Here is a 15,528-nt window from a genome sequence, read left to right as displayed (position 1 = left end):
TTCTGCAGGTACAAATAGAAGGTACTATCTGCTAATACAAGTGCTGTTCAATTAAAATACAAACCCATGGAGGATTAATATATGTACTTAAAAACTACAGCAGTGACAGCAAGTCAAAAACAATTTCCTAAACAATTTTCCTTTTGACACCATGAAGTCACTGCTTTGAAGCACATGTTAAGTTTGTTTCTGTAAACGTAATTAAGTGGTGACATGTTAGTGTCGATATTACGATACAGTTAATGACATATTCTGACAGTAGTTAACAACCGCCACCAAAATGGCACATTGTTGTTAGAACATTATCATTTCACAAAGATGCTTTTAATTGTGAATGCTTGTTAGAGGAATAATATGCAAAGATGCCCTAATGGAGAATTACAGTTTGTGAAGTACAAAGATAGACCTAAAACTCAAGTTCAAAGTCATGTGTGAATTTGGGCATAAAAACTTCTTTCTGTAGTACCTTAAAAATTATGGGGTTTTCATATGATAATGATGGCAAGCTATATCCTAATCCAGGGGTCAACAAACATTCTCTGTACAGGGCCAGATAGTAAATATTTCAGGCTTTGTGGGGTACATGTGATCTCTATCACATATTCTTCCTTTTCAGGAGGCTGATTTGCCTCCTAAAATATCATTCAAATCCTTTCACATCTTGGTATCCCTACTGTTACTGCCCTAATTCAAGCCACCATCTACTGAGATTACCACAGCAATTTGCTAACAGATCTGCTTGCCTCCAGTCTTACCTCATTTTACTCCATTTGTGTCCCCCAAGATTCATGCTGAAAACCTAATCACCAAAGTGATGGTATTAAGTGAGGCCTTCGAGAGGTGACTAGATCATGAGGGCAGAGCCCTCATGAATGACATCAGTGCCTTTATAAAACAGGCCCCAGAGAGATCCTTTGTCCATTCCTGCCACGTGAGGACACAGAGAGAAAGTGCTATTCTGTGAACCAGGAGGTGGGCCCCCAGCAGACAAGACTCTGCCACTGCTTTGTCCAGAACTGTGAGAAATAAATTTCTGTTGCTTACGAGCCACCCAGTCTATGGTATTTTGCTACAGCAGCCCAAACAACTAAGACACAAGAGTCAGAGGGATTCTTTTAAAAGTACAAATCATGATATTTCTCTTCCTAAAAGGCTTCAATGGCTATCTACTGCTGTAGTATAGAGTCCACATTTCTTACTACAGATTGCAGGAATCTGTGTTTGCCTACTTCTCTGTATTTGTTTCTCTTTGCACTTTTCCTTACACTTAAAGATGCAGCCATACTGATTTTTTTTCAGTTACTTGCATACACATTTCTCTGTCTCATTTCCAGCCCTTTTTACATATTCTGCCCTTCTGCCTACAATATTTTTCCCTACTCTTCACCTAACTAACTTCTACTCATTCTTTGAGACTCAGAATGGAGTCATTTCATTCAAGAAACCTTCCTTAACCCCCCATTAGGTGCCCCTCATAAGTGTTCCTATACCATCCTGCACTTCCCCTAAGGCATGTACTGTACTGTGCTATAATTACTTATCTACAAGTCTGAATCCACTTCCTCCACAAGGGCAGGGTTTCTATCCTGTCGGCCAAAGTTGCAGCCCGCAATTAGGATAGTATGTGGGATAGACTATACACTCACATATTTGTCAAGTAAATGAGAGATTGTTTTGCAGCCTTACTATAAATCCCAATATCATAATTCAGATATCAGCATAATTCCAAATGTGGTTTAGTGCTATCAATGCCCTCAAAAAAGTGAAAATTGGTAAAATTCTTTGTTTTCTCCACCACTCTTTCCAAACCCCCTGCCCCATCATGTCCTGTTTGTTTTTTTTCCTACTTGTCAGCCACCAAGTATCCCTATGTTCTCCTCTAGACATCTAAGGTTTCCTAAAACAACTAGATCTAATTTCCAGTTGTAAGTTTCTTTTCCCTTCATCCTATGAAATTAAAGTTACTACTTCTGAGGTCAGATTTTCAAATTAAACTAATTCAAACTATAATATAATAACCTCCTCATGAGTACTTGCCTTTTAAAAATAATTTAAGTTTATTACTCTACTGTTATAAAAGTAGTATATGCTCATTCATTAGGGAAATTTGCTTCACCTCAGAGTTAATCACTATTAAAATTTAGGTGTATTTCCATCCTGTCTTTTCTCTCCAAATACTGTGTATATATGTCTGTGTTGTACATATTTGTGAGCCTACTGCTTTTACTAAACACTATAATATAAGCATTTTCCATATTATCAAAAGCTTTTTAAAAAACCAACCAAAATGATGTTTTTTTTTTCATTGGGAAGATACATCATCTTTTTTTTTTCCTGAGGTGGAGTCTTGCCCTGTCACCTGGTTAGAGTGCCATGGCCATCAGCCTAGCTTACAGCAACCTCAAATTCCTGGGCTCAAGCGATTCTCCTGCCTCAGCCTCCCAAGTAGCTGGGACTACAGGCATGCGCCACCATGCCCAGCTAATTTTTCTATTTTTAGTAGAGACGGGGTCTCGCTCTTGCTCAGGCTGGTCTCAAACTCCTGACCTCAAGTGATTCTCCTATCTTGGCCTCCCAGAGTGCCAGGATTATAGGTGTGAGCCACCGTGCCTGGGCGATACATCATGTTTTATATAACTATTCCCCTAGGGGCATCTTCACAGATAACCTGGTTACCCAAATTCATCTCTAATTAAACATATATAACAGTGTTTTTTCAGCAAAAAGCTTCCCTGTTCCATTTCAACTCTAGTTATTTCCACTATCATCACCACCACATCTCCTTCCGGGCATTCTTCCACAGTTAGTATGTCAGGTAATATAATTTATGAAATCAGAGATGCACACTGTTTGCTTTAACTTTTTGATGGGGGGGAGTGCTGGAGGAAGGAATGGAGATAAAGAACTAGAGAGAAAATATGGGTAGCACAACAAAATCAAACATTTGAAACCCTGACTTACTGCTAGGGCATAACAATTGTACCTGCACAGGGATTATTATTTTTCTTTCCTCGTATTAAAAAAAAAAAAATTATTGCCCTGGCTCCTTTGAAAACCTTAAAATCAGACTATCTCTTACCAGTGCCAATACATTTAGAAATTCTCTTGTATCAAAATGTAGTAAAGTCCGAACATAAGGATAGATTTCTTCCTCAGGGGAAGCTTCTGCTGAATGTAGGCGAATTAGAAATTCAAAAACCTGCAAGTTGAAAAAGAAAGTTGATTATTTTCTCATCTTACAAAGTATCTTGCTGAAGCAATGATTCCCATTTGGATAAAATAAAGGCAGGCTGAATTCGGTTTAAATTACCACTATGTTATAAGTTCTCACCTAAATCCTCTCTCAGCTAAAATTACTGACTTTAGTGATAGTATATATGTGCTCTCCTATTATAGGTGATAGCTTCTGACCCAGGGATGATCCTCAACAGTAATTTGTCTTCAGTACATTTTAACAAGAGGTACAGATAGTAAAAATGCTATGAAAATGGTACCAACCTGATTTTTAACCAAAGGAACAAGATCTTCAGGGATGTCACCAAGGGGATAGGCACGACCTGCTAAACAACAGCTAGAAAAAAGAATGAGAACAGATTTGGTGACAAGTGAGGAACATGTTGTTTTTCAAACTTGAGAAATGAGTTTGATTTTTAAGCAGACTCAGCTTTTGTCAGTTAGGTCAAAGTTCCAAATTAGATCAAGATGACACCCAATTCAGAAAATGTGGGCAAGAGAAATGGTGGTGAAGTAGTAACACACCCTGTGATTGAGTAGGAGCTTTTGTTTCTTCATGTTTCCTTAGAAACACCCATGCTGCACTAAATGGGCAAGAAGGACGGACTAAAGGTCTCATACCTAGCATCTAGAAAGAAACTAATGGCAACACTGAACTATGATTTACCTGTTAAAAGCCTGATGTTCTCAGTTACATTTTATTATTTTAATTTATTTATTTATGTATTTTGAAAATGAGTCTCAGTCTGTTGCCCTGGGCTAGAGTGCAGTGGCATCATCATAGCTCACTTCAACTTCAAACTGCAAGGCTCAAGTGATCCTCCTGCCTCAGCCTCCCTAATAGCTGGGACTACAGGAGCACGCCACCACTAATTTTTCTATTTCAGTTACTTTTAAACCAGTGGCTCTAAGGATGGTGATTATAGATAAAGAAAGAGCCAGGCTAGTAAATGTCTGGAAAATGCCTGCAATAGGATAAGCCTTCATGGAGAGGAGAGTCAGAAATTCACTCTACAGTTTCACTTCCAAATCAGACCTTCTTTAGGGCTAATGACTTGCCTTATGGGCTGAATTTTACAAATATCTTCTAAACACTTACTTGTTTAACATACCCATCCTTGTGAATATGTCTTCTTTTTTTCTATTTCTTTTTTAAGGGTGGGGGTAAATTTTAAGACTTTTTGAACTAATCATTGATTTTCAGTGTTAGATTAGAGAAAACTGGATACTAACATATTCTAGAGTTTAAAGAGGATAAAGCACTAGGTAAATGCTGCAATGCGTTCCTCTACACTAAATAGTCAATGTAGCAAGTGTGTGACAGGTCTCAAAATTAACTCTGATGCTAGACAGAAGCTAAAATGATGCTCTGGCAGGTTCTGCCATCTTCCTACCTTCCTGCCAACCAACCGTCTATCCAAAAGTTCTATCAGGACTTAATTCTGGGCCTGCATACTCTATCAGCATGAACTCTCCCCTAGAGTCAGCAGATAAACATTCCAGCTTTACCTCTGTCACTAACTTTTTCATGATTTAAACAAACCTCTGGTCCTTATATATAGAATAGACACTAGACACAATACAAACCCCACAGAGTTGTCAGTAGTAAAAGTATTAATAAAATACTCTACATCAGGGCTTCTCAACCTCAGCCCTATTGATACTTTAGTCCCCAGTTGTGGGGACTAATCTGTGCATTGTAGGGTGCTTAACATCATCCTTCACCTCTACCCATGAGATAACAGTAGTATCCCTACTCTATCCCCAGTTATAACAACCAAAAATGTCTCTGGACATTGTTAAACATTACCGAGGGACAGGAGACAAAAATCACCCATGGTTGAGAACCATTGCTCTATATAAAAGAACTCTGAAAAATGAAAAGCACTATGCAGATAACAGTATCTCTAAAAATATGGTGGAAAAATATAGAGAGAACATATACACAGATAAATAAAAAAATAAATTTTACCTAATATAGACAAGAAGCTTGTTTCCCATAACAACTTGTTCATCTAAAATAGAAAGAAAAGTATCTTCAGCAATTCTCTCTCAAAATCTTTTCAGAAATATAATATTTATGTGGAAACAAAAAATAAAACTTGCCATTTAAGGTAAGGTAAATATATTCCTAAATAACAGAAAATTGAGATAAGACCACTTAAACTATTACTTTTTGAATTTCCATTAGAATCTTTTCACAGACACAAAATCAATATCAGTCATTCAAGGATACATGTAGAAGGAATAGATCTGAAGGTGGAGATCTATGAATTGTTGGCCTAACCACTAGCTGGGGACCAGGGGAAGGTGTAGAGCAGTCAACGAATCAATGAACTGTAGACCACGACCAATTAATTAATAGGAAGCCATAACTATATAACATCTTCTCATTTGTAACATGGATTTTTACCACCCAGTGTCCTAGGGCTGAAAAGGCCATTGCTCCCAAATGTCTAAAGTAATGATCTTTAGGGCCCTTTCTATTCTAAATTATGTTAAAAAAAAAAAACCATAAGATTCCTTCATCTGATGATATAAGCCTATTTCTTTGACTAAAAGAAATAAAAAAAGTAACCTGATCAAGTTTTAGGCCAAGGGGGTCAAGGGCAACACAGAATGGAGTACGAGTACCAAAAAGGGTGAACTAATCAGGAATGCTTACAGTACGCAGATTATAGGAATCTGTGGCTGGTAATAATGAAGAACTGAAGTTTCCATTTTTGGTATATGAATACTGGACATAATGCAAGCAAGTGTACGTCTTTTATTTTATTAGCAATATTAATACTTCATAAATACTCTAAATCTGTGATGCTCGTGCAAATAAACTTAAATTGCTTAACATTGTATGAAAAACCCAAATTGTATGAATTATTAACATTTTGCTTCGATTCCAAATGTTATTTGATCTGTCTCAGCCTAGTCACCCTTCAGGTCACAAACGACTAACAGCCACGTAGAGGATCAACTGAAACTGCAGGCCTCCATGCTGCAACCACATATTCAAATGCTTTCCAACAAAAAGCAGACACAATGAGTCATTAAAAGGTTAGTTAACTTTAAAATTAACAAATAGTTTTCATTTTTGAAATTATTAAGTACATACTAGTTAGATTTTTACAAAACAATATGCATTTCTAAGTATATCTAATTGAAGTTTCTTGAATGCTGCCTTATTTCATTACAACTGAATTAATGCACCTTCCAACATGAAAAGGTTCCCCACCCCTGGTCTGGGCCCAAACCTGAAATCTCCCTTCAATAACAGGATACAAGGAGAGAATTATGGTAGAGGCCTAGCTAAAAATAATGATAATAATTAGTGGCTGTCCCCATTTGCTTCTCTATAATTGCCACTCTGGAGCCACGCAGCTGGTAGTCATAAAGATTCTTAATTTTCTCCCCATAGCTGGTATCCATAAAGATTCTTAGCTTTCTCTATAGACAATACCACCTTTTTGAAACCTAGGGGTAGTTTCTAAGATATCTTCCAAGTCCTGCATTCCAATGGAACAGCTGACCCACCCAGACCAGCAGCCCATACCAAAGAACTGACTCAATTGGTTTTGTGACCCCCACCCAAGAACCTGGTGAGCAAAGAAAACAATTTCTACAACCCTATGGTTCCGCCCCAAACCCAGCCAATTAGCAGATTCGATCGCCTCAAAACTGTCTTTAAAAATCCTGTCTCCCAAATTCTCAGGGAGGAGGATTTGAGAAATTTCTCTGTCTCCCCCACTTAGCGCTATGCAGAATAAAGACTTTCCCCTGCCATAAAACCTGCTGACTCGGCATGTTGGCAGCTTCTTGGGCAGAGGGCAAATGAACCGGTTGGGCAGCAACAAACCGTCCTGCAGTTTTGATAACAATCCAGTATACGAAAAACCAAGAAAACAGAACATACTCTCTAAGGGAAAAGGAAATCAATTAAGTCCAGCCCTGAGATGAACAAAATGTTAGAATAAATAAAGATTTTAAAATAATTATCCTCAACGAAGTAAAACAAAATATGTTTCAATGCTTTAAAAGTTCAACAGATAAATGAAGCGTTGCGGCAGAAAAACAGAAACAAAAAAGAACTAGATGGAAATTACAGACTGAAAAGTTTAATTGTTGAAAACAAAAATTCACTAAGCGGATTTAACAGCTGAATTGACATAAAAGAGGAAAGAACAAATGAACCTGAAAGTAGAGAAACAGAAATCATCCAAGGTGAGGAGTAGAGAGAGAAAAAAAAGACCAAATCAAACAAAAACAAAATCCAGAGGGATAGACCTCTGAAACAGTAAAGACCTCCAAAAATCTGCTCCTCCACAAAAGCAATGAAAACACTGGTGAAACTGTGAAAATCAACTTTTTCAGAAAACTTGAAATTAACTAAAAATTTGCCATAACCTGTTTATTCAAGAAAAATGCCTGAATCTCAGCAAGAACAGTAACCTTTAGACAGTTTTAACTTTACCTAGTGCCATACGCTTTCCTCAGCTTCCTTGTAGTTGTGAAAACCATTATTGCTTCACAAATGTGACAGCTGTGAAAACCAGCAACTTAGCAGCCACCCAAGGGGCAAGGGGCAGAATGGCTCCACAAAAGCCCCATTCTCAGAGAATTATCACTATTTGACCTACATGGCAGCTTACTTAAAAGCTCCATTCTCAGGGCTTACCTTTCTTTGTCCTGGATCAGCACTATCCCCTGGGCATTTGTGAAACAATCAGTGCTACTGTTTAACATTCCAGCTGCCTGAGACAGTGTTAGAAGTTGGGGACTAATAGAAGGCTCACCAAAAACTTAAAAGGAAAAAGTGGAGAATGGGAGACCTGCAGGGGGGTTTGAAAAGTTTGTGAACTAAAATAAAATTTTAACTGCCCCCCTCCACAACAGCTAACTGAATGGACTTGGCCAAGGGGACACCACCCCCACATGAGCAAAAAAAAAAATCATAAAGTTGAGTTGCTGGCCACGAGGAGAAGGGAGGTTAGACACGCCTAGTTATGTCCTGTCCCTTTTGGAATTATTCTTTGTAACAATAAGATACAAAATCATTAAAAGGCCTAAGGTCATGGAAGACAAAGGTTAAACAACATCTGCAGGTCATCAATTTACTTAACAGATGACCTGAGTCTCAGTATATGTCCAGTGGCTTGTCTCTGATTAACAGATTTCCTTATCTTAACTTAAAACATTCCAAGCCTTTAGATAAAGCTTTATTTCTTTAACCAATTATAAATCAAAGAATCTTTAAACCCACCTATAACCTATAATCCCCCAATTCGAGCTGCCCTACCTTTCTGGGCCAGACTAATGTACACTTTCCATGTATTGATTTATGACTTTACATGTAATTCCTGTCTCCCTGAAATGTATAAAACCAAACTGTAATCCAATCACAGCAAGACTACTTGCTCATGGCTTGTTGGGCATGGCTCTCTGGGCCATAGTCACACATATTCAGCTCAGAATAAACCCCTATAAATTATTTTACAGAATTCAGGTTCTTTTTGATTGACAGGCTCCAATATACTCCTAGAATTCTAAAAGGATATGTGAGGGGCTTTGCACATACCCAGGGAAGACCTGAAAGACCCTAATCTACAACCTATGGCTAACTTTGAGGCTCTGTGCAGACAGGAAGGAAAGGCAATGGCAGAATTGTTAAGTGCCTGCCAGAGAATTGAAAATTCTCAAATAAAATGAATCAAGAACTGACAGAATTGAAGTGAGAAATAAACAACTGAACAGTAATATTTGCAGACTTCAATATCCCACTTTCAATAACAGATAGAACAATTAGTAGATGATGAACAGATTTAAATTACAAAAATCCATAATGAAAGAGGAGACATCACTACTGACCTCATAGAAATAAGAGGAATTAAAAAGGAATACTATCAACAACTATATGCCAACAAATTAGATAATGTAAATGAAATGGTCGAATGCCTAGAAATTCGCAAACTACCAAAACTACTGAAACAAACTGACTCAAGAGAAACAGATAATCTGAATAGACTCTAACAAGCAAAGATATCGAATTAATGCTATGGTCGGAATGTGTCTCCTAAAATTCATGTGTTGGAAACTTAATCCCCAATGCAACAGTATTGGGAGGTGTTTAGATTATGAGGGCTCCACCCTCATGTATGGATTAATGGTGCTATAAAAAGGGCTTGCAGGAGTGGGTTCACTCCTTTTCTACTCTTTTGCCAAGAGAGGACGCAACTTTTGTCTCTGCTTGCCCTTCTGCCTTCTGCCATGTAAGGAAGCAGTAAGAAGGCCTTCACCAGACACCAGATGCCAGTGCCTTGATTTTGGACTTCTCAGCCTTCAAAAATAAGTTTCTGCTCTTTATATAGTACCCAGTCTCAGGTATTCTGTCATAGCAGCACAAAACAGACTAAAACAACTAATAATTTTAAAACTTCCAACAAAGAAAAGCCCAGGGCTACATGGCTTCATTAATGAATTCTACCAAACATTTAAAAAATTAACACTAATCCTTCACAAACTCTTCCAAACAATAAAAGAGAGAACACTACCCAACTCATTCTATGAAGCAAACCATACCAAGTCAGTAAGTATACTCCGATACTGACTAGTATTCTTTATATTCCAAGATATCAAAAGAAAATAAAACTGTAGAACAATATCTCTTATGAATATAGACACACAAATCTTTGAAAAATACTAGCAAACTGAATCCACCAACATACAAAAATCATTTTATACCAAGTAGGACTTCTTCTAAGAATGCAAGGCTGGCTTAACATATAGAAATCAAATAGGTCATATTAATAAAACAAAGGACAAAAACCACAAGATCATTTTAATAGATGCAGAAAAAGCATGTGATAAAGTCCAATACTCTTTCATGTTAAAAACACTCCAGAAACAAGGAGAAGAAAGAAACTTCCTGAAAAGGGTAAGACCATCTACATCAAATTTAATGGTGAAATACTGAATGCTTTCCCCCTAAGATCAGGAAAAAGACAGAGATGTCCATTCTTGCCATGTCTGTTCAACACTGTACTAGGGGTTCTAGCCAGGCCAATTAGGGAAGAAAAAGAATTAAAAGGATTGAGATTAGAAAGGAAGAATTAAAATTATCTCTATTTGCAGATGGCATGGTCTGAACTTTCCTGAGAAAATTCTAAGGAATCAACTAAAAAAATTAGCACAAATAAATGAATTCAGTGAGGATGTAGGACAGAAGATGAATATACAAAAACCAGTTCTATTTCTATACACTAGCAACGAACACTCTGAAAACAAAATTAAGGAAACAATTCCATTTATAATAGCATCAAAATGAATAAAACACTTAGGAACAGATTGAACAAAAGAAGTATATGACTTACATAATGAAAATGGAAAACATTTTTGAAAGAAATTAAAGACCTAAATAAATGGAAAGCTATCCTATGTTTATGGATTAAAACACAATACTCCCCAAAGTGATCTATAACTTTAAAGCAATCCTTATAAAAATCCCAGCCACCTTTTCTGCAGAAATTGGGAAAGCAAACTGATTTTAAGATCAAAATAAATGGAGAAACATCATATTCATAGATTAGCAAACTTTATAGTGTTCAGACAGCAGTTCTCTCCCCAAATTAATCTATAGAATCAATATAATCTCAAATAAAATTCCAGTAAGCTTTTTTAATGAAACTAATTAGCTGATTTTTAAGTTTATGTGGAAAGGCAAACAACCTGAACTAGATAAACTAATTTTGATAAAGAAAAACAAAGTTGGAGGACTTAAGTTACCAGATTTCAAGACTTACCATAAAGTTACAATAATCAAGACAGTATATTATCGGCATAAGGATAGACATCTAGATCAACGTAACAGAATAGAGAGCACAGAAATAGACCCATCTTTATGCGGTCAACTGACCTTTGACAAAGGTGTCAAAGTAGTTCAATGGAAACAATCAATATAATCTTATTAATAAGCAGTACAGGAATAACTGAAAGCTGTACGGAAAAAAAATCCTTAAACTTTACCTTTTATCATATACAAAAATTAACTCAATATGAACTATAGACCTAAATACAAGTGTTAAAACTATTAAATTTCTATAAGAAAATATGGGAGAAAATCTTTACAACATTGAATTGGACAAAGATTTGCTAAACAGAACACCAAAAGCCTACACTACCAAAAAAAAAAAGAGAGACAGAAAGCAAGAAAGAAAAAAATAAGATGGACTTCATGAAGATTAAAAACTTTTGCTCTTTGAAAAACATGGTTAAGAAAACAAAAAAGCAAGCTATGGACTGCAAGAAAATTTTTGCAAATGTATATTAAAAAGGGGGCTTGCATCCAGACTACATTAAAAGCTCTGGTGGAGAGGCTGCTCATTCAGAACTCTTACAATTCAACAATATGAAGACAACCCCCCAGCCCCTCCCTGCTAAAAAAGGGCTAAACATTTAAATAGCCAATTCACAAAAGAAGATATGTGACTAGCCAATAAAGACATGAAAAGATAATTAGTATCACTAATTATAAGTTAAATAAAAATTAAAATCTCAATGTAATACCATTACACACTCATTAGAATGGCTAAAGTTTAAATAAGATTTTAAAAGACTCACAATATCAAAGGCTTGCAAGGATGTGAAACAACTGGAACTCTCATACAATGATAAGAAAGCAAAATGATACAACCATGTGGCAAAACCATATAGCAGTAACTTAGAAAGTAAAACATACATTTACCATATAATCCAACTACTCCAATCCTGGGGATTTGCCCAAGACAAATGAACACATACGCCCATCCAAAAACATTCATAGCTAGGGGCCAGGAATGGGGGGTAAGGGCAACTTGAGGAATATTTGTGGCAATAAAACTGTTCTGTATCTTGATTTATAAATATGAATATCCACTTGTGATATTGTACTTTAGTTCTGCAACATGTTATCACTGGGGAAACTGGGTAAAGTGCATACAGATCTCTATGTGTCATTTCTCACAATTACACGTGAATCTACAGTTAGTTCAAAATGTTTAATTAAAAAAAAAAAACTTGTTCCCAAATGTTATAACAGTATTATTCACAGTAGTCCCAAACTGAAAGCAACTCAAATGTCTATCAACTGGTGAATGAATAAACAAATTATGGTATATTCAATCCATGGACTACCATATGGCAGTAAAAGGGAACAAAATATTAATACATATAACAACATAGATGAATCTCAAAAAATAAAAGAAAGAAACCACCAAAGATTACATACCATATATTAATAATTCTATTGACATGGAGCGTACTGCCTGGGGAGGGCTGTGGGGGAAAGATCAGGTACAAAGGGCAGGAGGAAACGTTTCGCATGAGAAACTTCTACAGCTTCATTATGGTGGTGGTTACATGATTACATATGCTTACCAAAATTCATACTGCATGCATATAATTGGTGAATTTTATAACATGTAAGTAATACCTTAAAATACAAAAAAGAGAAAAAAGCAAGGTTTGGAAAATTAATACCTGTTAGCGTTTTTCCTGCATTCAGAGGAGGAGCAATGACTCTGAAAAGTTTCTGCATTAAAATAGGAAAACAATTACCGTCACCTCAAAGAACATTTTTAAAAAGATAATCAAGAATTTTATGCTATTAATCACCATTCTTTGATGGAATTAAATAGTTATTTGGTATTGAGATTAAATATAAAAACTTTTAATGTATACATGAAATGTTTAGAAGGGTCAGCAAGAAATAATCATTGTCATATTCCTCACTGAAAGAAACCATTTAATAAATACCAGTTGCACAATGGTCCTTGTTGAGATTATAATTTCTGATATAAAGTATCCTTAGGTTCTTAAAAGAGCTTTATTCTTTAAAAAATAGTAAGCAAGGGATGACTATCCCACCAAAGTGGTAATGAAGATTACTTTAAACTGAAAACATCTGAACAATCAGCTGCCACAGAAAGAAAAATTATACAAACTTAAGCAAAGCCTCCCCAAAATATAGCTGCCATGGACCTTCTTGCCTCCCTCAGAGGGAGTTTCCTGTTGGGGAGAAGACTGACCCTTAGCACCGGAAAGTGCAAATTCAGTTGTACATTAACATTGAAAAGTCCAAAAGAACCTTCCATACTTTGTGCCATTGAAGATCTAACTCTACCCCCCATTTTTGTTAAGCTGGTATATAAACCTTTACCTCTGGCTATTCAGCAGGGCTACTCATCACTGAGTCCTCCCTCACACATATCAATAAAGCTTGTCTTTTCTCCTACTAATCTGTATACTCCCATCCCCCAACCCTCCAACCCCATCCCCCTCACCACTGGGACCTAAACACAAGGCACTACTTTTACCTCAGAACAGCCAAAACTAGAACTAATGAAAGATTTCAGAGGCTATAGTAGTCATCTCAAATGTGATGACACTGTCTTTCATTCTTAAAAATCTAGAAAATTTCAAAAGGCAGGACATCTCTTAATTCAGAACTCTTGAAGTATTAAAATAGCTAAACCTTAAACACTAAAAAGTGATTTCCTCACATGCAGGGAATTATAAAAGAGGAATCCGAAGATACACCTAACCTCCCACTGCTAAAATCTCCAAGTGACTGTTTAATGGCAAGTACTAAGCTCCTACTAAAAGCCATTAAACTTCAAAACTACTCTGAACACAAGACAAGGCAGCCTCAATAGCCCAGTATTACATTTGAGATATACAGGTATAAATGTAAAACAGATTGTGAAGAATAAAAAACCCACACAGAGCAAAAATTTCAAAAGCAATGTAATAAAAATACAGCAATCATTTCTATCAATATAAAATACATCAAAATAGAATCTGTTTTTGAGGGATTGTTTCGAGAGAAACTAGAAACTGCATTAATTCTTACTAATTGTGACTTAGTTGTGGCACAGAGAACTTTTCTACATGTAAGAAGGGACTGGACCTCCCAGAGGAGGCAGCTCTCAGGGAAGTACTGGACCTTGGTGAGGAAGCAGCTGAGAGGTGTTCAAGGGTAAAAACTACCTATTTGATATACAGACAATCAGGGCTGAAACCAGGGGAAGATTGGTGGGGCACTAATTTTAGAAACTGACCAAGAGAGGAGAGGTACAACCAAAATTGAACAGTTATAAATTAGAGGGATACTCACCCTATCAGGATTAATGTGCTTAAAGAAACCTGAACTATCATTGAATGACTACTGACTTCAAATACTGAAGATAGTTTTGGATGACAATAGATTTGCAAAATGTTGACCAGATGGCTTCAGTGTATGCCTGGCTTGAGGTACGTTAATCACTATAACAAAGCATTGGGCTGGGAGAGCACTATATGTGTCTTCAACCCATTACCCACAATTCTGTCCTCAAATTTAAGACAAACAGCAAGAAGGATATGAGGTTTGGTTCTTCTTAAAATAAGCCCAAATGCTTTTTACATTCTCTTGGTAAGGAGAATAAAAAATGATAATGAATGCTATAAAACTGTGGATTGGGGAAATTCACAAGTTAGCAATTAACAAATAATGGCCTCCTCCCATTTTCAGGACCTTTCATCATCAGCAGAATATATCTGCAAATAGCATTACCCAATATACATTTATAAATATGATAATTATATATAATAAATTTCTTGTACCTTTTGAGAAATTTACAGTATCAAAAATCCTTCAGAGAAAAAAATGTAAAGTCTAACAAGCAAGCATTACTTTAAATTTCATCTATTGTTCCCTGGTATTAGAATACCTACCTATGTCAATAAGAAAGAAAGCAATAGCAAAAGGTATGAAATTAAAGAATACCTAAAGATCCCAAGCTAAAATGGGCACAAGTCTAATAAATTTATAAGAAATTTTGAAATGACTGGATAGAAAGAGAAACTAATTACAGCAAATGGAGAATAGGAAAAAAATTAATAGACAATGTTAAATATGTGTCCAAGTTAGAAAGTATTTTACCTCCATCGGACTAATAAATTCATTCATGCCTCTGTTGTAGACGTAGATCATAGCGTCATATAAATGATTTTCCCAACACATAAGAACTACCTGTAAAAAGGAAAAGCTTCTTGGTCCATACAATTTAATAAGTCTCACCAATTATTTTCCTTACAGCTTTAATAATGAAGAAGATCCTGAACTTCCTTCTCTAATTTTTCTTATTTCTTTTCTGATAAAAATTAAAATTGAAGTACTCAAACACAATGCCAGGGTAAGAGCTGTTGTAGGTTCAATACTATTAGTACTTTAGTGTACAATATACAATAGTATAATAGTTTAATAGCAACTTTTAAACATCCTTCAAT

The 15,528-nt window shown here is 36.1% G+C and overlaps 1 protein-coding gene across 6 annotated transcripts in view; it reads right to left on the bottom strand.

Annotated features, from left to right (window-relative positions):
• Positions 1-15,528, bottom strand: part of VPS8 (VPS8 subunit of CORVET complex) — a 215,938-nt gene that overhangs the window by 112,289 nt on the left and 88,121 nt on the right. For all 6 annotated transcript variants that reach the window (XM_045539842.1, XM_045539848.1, XM_045539843.1 and 3 more), the window contains 5 exons: positions 15,182-15,271; positions 12,739-12,790; positions 5,207-5,249; positions 3,499-3,571; positions 3,080-3,199 (listed from right to left, as the gene is read on the bottom strand). In XM_045539842.1, coding sequence (XP_045395798.1) covers positions 3,080-3,199; positions 3,499-3,571; positions 5,207-5,249; positions 12,739-12,790; positions 15,182-15,271 — 378 coding nt within the window. The remainder of the gene's footprint in view (positions 1-3,079; positions 3,200-3,498; positions 3,572-5,206; positions 5,250-12,738; positions 12,791-15,181; positions 15,272-15,528) is intronic.

The sequence above is a fragment of the Lemur catta genome, chromosome 1, assembly GCF_020740605.2.
Source record: "Lemur catta isolate mLemCat1 chromosome 1, mLemCat1.pri, whole genome shotgun sequence".
In the NCBI taxonomy this organism is placed as follows: Eukaryota; Metazoa; Chordata; class Mammalia; order Primates; family Lemuridae; genus Lemur; species Lemur catta.
Note: the sequence above shows the minus strand (reverse complement) of the source record. Positions and strands in the feature narration are given on the sequence as shown.